The 8,146-nt window shown below is 43.3% G+C and overlaps 1 protein-coding gene across 1 annotated transcript; it reads right to left on the bottom strand.

The window, feature by feature from the left end:
* Positions 1-1,263: 1,263 nt before the first annotated feature.
* LOC147491078 (uncharacterized) lies at positions 1,264-2,304 on the bottom strand. The gene has a single exon (XM_086567179.1). It carries the CDS (start codon positions 2,302-2,304, stop codon positions 1,264-1,266), a length of 1,041 nt encoding a protein of 346 aa, XP_086423305.1.
* Positions 2,305-8,146: the final 5,842 nt, after the last annotated feature.

Raw genomic sequence — 8,146 nt, 5'->3', positions numbered from 1 at the left:
AACACTTCCAAAACATATACAGGACCACTGTTTGGTTTGGGCGCGAGGGCTCGCGCGCCATTAACGAGCTCAGTTCCAACAGTTCGATAAAACTTGGTAATTAAGAACAACAACCAATATACAATAGGTTTTAACAATACTCCCAGTTTTTAACCCTACGGCAATACGCAGCATAACAACCGGGAATGAGAAGGAAACAAGAGCGGAAATCTTAGACAATACAGTTATCTCTGTATAAACGTAAAATAATAGGAAAGCTAAACTACTCACAATAATGAACAGCTCGACGAATCCTCTTAGCTTAATGAATCGTAGTTTCCCAACGCCCGAAAGAAACAAAACCGAGCTTCAAAGCTGCCTCCCATTTTTAATATTTTTATTCTCCTTAACCCTATTCTTCTGAACAATGTGTTTATATATCTTGGGGTCGACCCAAAGCCCCGGCCCAACACGCACTAAAAAACCAGGGCCACATATCCAAATCCAATCCAAAATAGATTTTTAAATAAATAATTAAATAAATAAATAAATAAATACATATTTTAAATACGGGCGCTATACACCATCATTTCCACGGGGATCATTTGCCTCTACCCCATGGAGGCCATTCTTGACGGGGATTCTCCCGTATGTCGCGGTGTTGTGCGGTATGCCTACAGTACATGGTATAACTCATCTTCCCAACATCCCTTGTGTTCCTCCAACTTTTTCTTTAGGTTATCCATGATCACTTTGTTTGAAGACTCTCATCCCATTCCCCTACGGATTGTAAAGGTCGAAAACCTTGCTTCACTTTGAAGGCTTGGAGGAAGGCTCTCACCTTCCCCCCGTGAACTGGCGGGTTTTGTTGTCGCGATGATGGTGGTGTGCGGTAGTCCGAATCGCATATTATATTCTCCCACAAGAATTTTCTCACTGTTCCTCCTTCACTTTGTTGCGAGCCACCCTCAACCAATTTAAGTGAAAATAGTCGGTCCGGCGCTAGCATAAGCCTCCTTTTCCCCGGCGCCATATCGCGAGGAGGTCCAACGACATCCAAATACCACACAGCGAACGGCCATGGGCTAAAGACCTTGTGCAACGGTTCTGCAGGCGCGTGTATTAGTGGCACAAAGATCTGGCATCTCTTGGCATACTCGGTTGCATCTCTTTTCATGTGGGGCCAAAAGTACCCCTGTGATAGCGGCCGGTGTGGCGATTGTCCTTCTAGCCGAAATGGCTTCCACAATCCCGCCGTGAACCTCACTGACACCTCTTGCACCTTCATGGTCCTGGGCACTTTAGGAGCGGCCCACTGACACTCCGTCGATATAACTCGCCATCCAGCAGAACGTATCTCTGTGACCTCTGTTCCATTCTCCTCCTTTCCCCATTGTCTTCTATTTCTATCCTCGAAAGGTAACCCTTGATGGGTTCCATCCACCCATGCTCTTGCTCCGTAGTCAGGCACACTCCCGTGTCCTCCGTGGTGCTTGGTTTGCTCAACACCCTGACTTCAATAGATCTACCTTCTGTCCTCGGGAGTACGGCGGCAACATACGCCAAGGCGTCGGCATGTCTATTCTCTCCCCTGCCTAGGTGAGCAAAACTGACTTTCTCAAATTCTCCTGCCTTTCTCCGCAATAGTTCTAGATACTTTGCCATCCTAGGGCACCACGCCGTGAATCCTCTATTGACTTGACATATTACCAAATTTGAATCAGAGTATACTGTCAATTCACGCACACTCAAGTCCTTGGCCAAATCCAACCCTGCTATAACTGCCTCATATTCAGACTCGTTGTTCGAAGTCGGGAAACCCAATTTCATTGATAACTCTAGGCGAATATTTTGTGGGGTGACCAGCACCACCCAAATGCCATTACCCGTGTCGGTAGTGGACCCATCTGTGAAGACTCTCCATCCATTTCGCATGTCCCAAGGGTCCAAGGGGTGGTCGTGGTTTTGGTCTGCCTCCGGTTCCATGATCATCTCCTCCCCCCAGGTGGGGTCCTCGGCTGGAAACTCAGCCAGAAATTCCGCTATCGCCTGGGCCTTCTCCACAGTCCTGGCTTGGTACTCAATGTCATATGAATTGAGTAGCACAACCCATTTCAACATTCTCCCTGATTTCTCTACCTTCAGTGCCTGCTTGAGTGGCAAGTTGGTCACCACTACCACCGAATGAGCATCGAAGTAAGATTTCAACTTGAGTGCAAAGAAGATCAGAGCCAAGGCATACTTTTCAATCCTACTATACCTTGTTTCAGCATCCAACATTGTTTTGCTCTGGAAGTACACCGACCTCTCTGCCTTGCCCACCATCCTTATCAACACTGAACTAATTGCACACTCTGACACCCCTAGGTATAAATACAGCTTCTCCCCCTGCCCTGGCCGCGACAGGATTGGGGCCTTGCTAAGATATTCTTTCAATTCCTGAAAAGCCCTTTCACATGCCTCAGTCCACTGGAAGTTAGTCGTCCTCCTTAATAGATATGAACCTATTGAGTGTCGCGACCCTACCATCCAGCCTCTGAACCTCCTTCACATTCTGCGAAGATGGCATTTCCAACAAGGCTCTAATCTGGTCCGGGTTCTCCTCTATGCCGCGATAGGTGACTATATACCCCAGGAACTTTCCGGATGTCACCCTAAATGTACACTTCTCTGGGTTCAACATCAGCTTATGTCTCCGCAGTATAGAGAACGTCTCCTTCAGACCCTCCAAATGCTCCTCTTCAGTCATACTCTTTTCTACCATGTCATCTATATAGATCTCCATCTTCTTTCTGATTTTAGTCTCGAACATCTTTTCCCCCACTCGCTGAAATGTTGCCCCTGCATTCTTTAGTCCAAAAGGCATTTTGGTGTAACAGTACGTTCCTCCTTCCATTATGAACGCTGTCTTTTCTTGGTCCGGGCCGTATATCACCACCTGATTGTAGCCTATGGATGCGTCCATGAATGAAAAGAACTTATACTTCGCTGTTCGGTTTACCAACTCATCTATCCGCGACATCGGGTATCAATCTTTCGGACACTCCTTGTTGACGTTCGTGAAATCCATGCACATTCTTACTTTCCCATTCTTTTTCGGTACCGCTACTACTTTCGACACCCATTCAGTAAACTAGCATTCGCGGATGATTCCAGCATCTTTCAACTTCTTCACCTCCTCTCGAATTCCCTGTGCATACTGGGGCTTCATACTCCTCATTTTCTGTTGGACTAGGCGGGCACCTTCCCGTATATGCAATCTGTGGCATGCGAACTCTGGATCTAACCCCGCTAAGTCCTCGATCGTCCATGCAAATACATCTCTATTCTCAGTTTACAAGGCAACCAATTTCATTTTCCAATCCTTTGACAAACTTGTCCCTACGTTTACAAACTTCTCCTCCTCTGCTACCCCAATGTTCACGACCTTAATCTTGTCCATTGTCTTGCTCCCGACGAGCGGCCTCTTCTCTCTCCAGCGATGCAGAATTGCTATGCCGACTTGTCCCCTCGCCTTGGCGCTTCTTTACTAGGTGCTGTGACTAAGACCTCTCATTTGCCACCGGTGGATGTTACGTACGCGACGATCACCCCTTTTTATCTTGTACATCCCTCCATTTGTCGGGAAGCAGATCACTTGGTAATAAGTAGACGAGACTGCCTTCATCTCATGAATCCATTTTCTTCCCAGGATCGCGTTGTATTGCGAGTTAGTATCCACTACCAGGAATCGGGTGAAAGTGGTCACTGGCCCCGCGACCATCAGCAGTACTAGTTCCCCTAATGGCTCAGTCATGCTGCCGTTGAACCTGAACAAATTGCTCTGAGGGGGCTTCATCTGCTTCCTTTCTATGCCCATTTCTTACATCGCGCTCTGAAATAGCAAATCCATTGAACCCCCACAGTCTATCAGCACCCTTTTCACCATGTAATTCCCCATCGCTATGGTAATCACCAGCGCATCCTCATGAGGCGTGCTCATCGACTCCAGATCTTTTAGAGTGAATTCTATCCTGTCGTTCCCTTTGCCACCTCCTGGAACTGGTCGCGGACTGCTCACAACTTTATTTATCTGCTGCAGACTGGCTGTCCTCCTCACCTTATCTTGGTGGGTGTTCCTTCCCAGCGTTTCTCCACTGAAAATAATATTTATTGTGCCTAGGATTCAGGCTGTGGCAGGAGCCTTTTCGATCGGCTACACTTTCTTGACATGCTCCTTCAGCTGTCCTCTCCCAATCATTCTTTCTACTAACCATTGTAAAGCAAAGCACTCATTGGTAGCATGATTTCTGACCTGATGATACGCACAAAATGGCTTTCCCTCTATCTCCTTAGGCGAGCTACGCGGTTCTTCGTAGTGCCGATGTCCCTTGATCAGCAGCAGGATTTCCTCCAACGGCTTGTTCAGTGGAGTTAAGTCTATTTTGCGGTAAGGCTTTCTTTCCATGTACTCCCTTCGGGCTTGGTCTCTGCCTCTCTCCGCTTTCTGTGTCTCCCCTTTGTAATTTCCTCCATCTCTTGCCGCGGTCCTTTCCCTGTCTCTCCTGTCCTCCGCTCCCACGGCGTGCACTGACTTGTCGGACTTCCTGTGTTCCTTACTAGTCCTCCGCAAAATGTCCTCGTATCTGATGGATTTCTCTACCTTCAGGTACAAAGCATGCAAGGTGGTAACTTCGATCTTAGATACTGATTCATGCACCCGGGTTCCCTGCTTCAATCCATGCTGGAATGCTATGACCGCGGTGCGCTCATCCAAATTGTCCACCCTCAGCGTCTCTTCCTTAAATCTGCACAGGAAGTCTCTGAGTGTCTCAGCGGACTTCTACTTGACATTAAAGAGATCTGCTACATCAACTACCCTCTTCTTCTGATGGATGAAGTGATTCACAAAAGCTTGTTCCAATTCCTCGAACCTCTGTATACTCCGCGACGCCAACCGATAATACCAATCGAAGGCTCCCCCTTTCAGACTAGCAGGGAACATCATGCAATGGAGTTCGTCATACTTTGCCTCTTGCCACAGCGGCATCTGCTGCCTGAAGTGATGCAAATGGTCAGCCGGATCTCTTTTTCCATCGTACCTTTCAAATCGTGGTTGCGTGAACCTCTTGGGTACCTCAGAATTCTAGACCGAGTCAGCCAGTGGATTCTAATTCAGGCTTTCCACCATCTTCTTGGTTGCGTCGTGTTTCTCCTTTTCCACCGCGCTGTTAGCCTCTCTGTCTCTTTTGATCATCGCCTGCACCATTTCCATGGTAATGCCTCCTGCATGGTTTGCCCCAATTGCTTGAGGAAGTTCCTCACTTTGCACTTCCACTTCATTACCCGCAGGTACTGCTGTTTCCGCTCCCCCCTGAGTGTCTTCTCTTTCTCTCCTCTACTCATCATTCTCTTCCCTGAGTCTACCTACCTCCTCCTAAAGCAACCTAGTCGCCTCATCCACCGAATCTTCAACCTCCTCTTCCCTCACCTCTATATTTTCCACACTCACCGTTTCATTTGGAACGGTCTCCTCCCTCCTCGGTCTCCCTTTACCTCGTCCTCTCCCTGTTCCTCTACCTCTTCCTCTCTTAGCTGGAGCCATGTTATGCAATTTTTCCCTTCTTTTCAAGTCGTGGACCTACCTTGTCCCCACAGACGGCGCCAAATGTATGAACAGAAATCCTCACCTCTAAGATCCTAAGTCTTGGTTCTCTCTCTCTCTCTCTCTCTCTTTTCTTTTCTTTTTTCTCTTTCTTTTTTCTTTATACTGTTCCTTTTTATATCACCACCCCTCCCTTTTCAACCTTTGATCTCCCTCCTATCCTTCGGTCCACCCTTGCACACCTGTCCTCTTTAGGGTTCTGCGTCCCCGCTTCGGTACCCCCCGTTCCTTCCCCTTTAAGTTGTGTCTTCTTTGACTCTAACCGCACTTTTCTCACCTGCCTCTGTACGGCCTGTCCCCTTTCAGGGTGCCGCGGTCACAATCTGGTGCTTCGCGCCTCTACTTTCTTACTCTACTTCGGGCCAGCTGACATGCCACCTCGATGGTCGTAAAATAAGCCGATACAATTTTCTATACAAATCTATGTTGGCATGTTAAAAAATTAAAAGTGGATTTCAATCTCTCTATATTCTTCTCCATATTTTATTCAAGTCATATTCAATTGCTTTAATTAAATTAGTATAAGTAAAATTCATATATTTAGTTTCGTAGTATAAATTCACATCCATAAATATTGCTTTCACAACTGTTTTCTTGCGTTTGATTAGTTGAATTCGTTTAAGTCTAGAGAGTTAAAAGTGGAACGATTCCGTATTCTATATATTGCATGAACAGATATATGAGATCAGTAGGAAATAAATAATTGATAACGTAAGAATAAGTTAGAGACCTAAATTATTCTAATAAACTGTAAAAAACAATACTAGATTTCTCTAACTTATTCTTACGTTATCAATTATTTATTTCCTACTCTCACATATATATATTCAAACAATATATAGAGTACGGAATCGTTCTATCTTAACTCTCTAGCTAGATTTAAACGAATTCAACTAATCAAACACAAGGAAACAGTTGTGAGAGCAATATTTATGGATGTGAATTTATACTACGAAACTAAATATATCCATTTAACTTATACTAATTTAATTAAAGCAATTGAATATGACTTGAATAAAATATGGAGAAGAATAGAGAGAGATTGAAATCTAATTTTTAATTTCTTAACATGCTAGCATAGATTTGTATAGAAAACCCTAGTCTAGATATTCCCACACAAGGTTAAAATATAAAGACTAGACGTTTAATGATCTCTAATTACTTTGTACTATCTTTAGTCATAAACTAATTAGCATGAGAGAAAGCTTATTCTCATTCTCATGGCAAACTCACTATTATCTAGTTTAGGTTAAACTCGTATTATCTCTAAGTCAAGAAAAACCTAAACTTGAAACCCTAAACAAAAAATCTATACTAACAAATCAAGTTCTCTCAAAGCTTCATTCAACCTCCCTCTAATGGGAGTTTAGCTTAGATTCATGGGACTATCATGAACAAAGGAATTAAAAGAATACATAATAGAAAGAGAAGTAATTGAATTCAATAATAATAATAACTTCAATGTATTTTAATGGAGGTTTTATAAGGGCTACAATTATAAACCCTAATTACTTAAACTATTATACTAAACTAAAAAAAGGGGAGAGAGAGCTAAATTATTCTAACTAATGGGAGGAAGTGATCTAAATTATTCTAACTAATAGGAGGGAAAGAAAATAGAGTTTTTCTTTCATCCTCTTTATATAGGAGATGGTTAGGTTTACAATTTCATGTATGGGCTTTGGAGCTGTGTTTTGGGCCACTAAATCAAGCCCAAAACCAAATTACTTAAGTCCAAAAATCTTTGTGGGAATTTACTGTAACACCCTTTTTGTCCATGTTTACTGCTCTGATTGGGCCAAGGTTTGGACCATTATAAAGCTCTTTCCGAGCCGGTTGTTTTGACATATAATAGGCCCAATTCCGATGTCTGAGTCCAAAGATACGGCCTGCGGAAGTTCTGTTGACTTTTCTGCTCTTTTTCTACCCGCGTTGACTTTGACTTTTCAGCTTTGACTAGGCTTTAAAAATGTTTTTTCTCCTTGAAACTTGGGATTTAATCATATAATTTCTCTAGCAAGCAATTTGACTCCTTTCTCTTACAAAAGTGACGTATTTCTTCACATAATTTATTCCAAGACCTGAAATACACAAAAATACGTAAACATTACTAACTCTTATTTATTATAAACATAATTGGCCTAAATATAATACTATTAAGGGGTTGAAACTATAGTTTTGGGCTATTATCAAACCACCCCCAAACAGCATTTTGCTTGTCCTCAAGCAAATATGTGAAATTAAAATAAGTGACAAAAAATGTATTCCTAACTACTCTTGTTTCGCTGAGTGTGACTGCATTGACCATATGCAATAAGGCCTTAAACCACTAAGAATTCCCTAGTGGACGAGTTATAGCCTCGTGAGAGTTTTCTAGAAAATGTACTCACAAACTTCATTTATACTATAACGACTAAGAAATAAAAGTAATTGTCCCATAATTTATCTAAGATATCTATACATCTAACTAGCATTTAAACAAGGATCATCAATCTAACTCCTAAATTAATACATGCATAATAA

This window comes from Coptis chinensis, chromosome 6 (genome assembly GCF_015680905.1).
Source record: "Coptis chinensis isolate HL-2020 chromosome 6, ASM1568090v1, whole genome shotgun sequence".
Lineage (NCBI taxonomy): Eukaryota > Viridiplantae > Streptophyta > Magnoliopsida > Ranunculales > Ranunculaceae > Coptis > Coptis chinensis.
The sequence above is the reverse complement of the archived record's forward strand: the minus strand, read 5'-3'. Positions and strand labels throughout refer to the sequence as shown.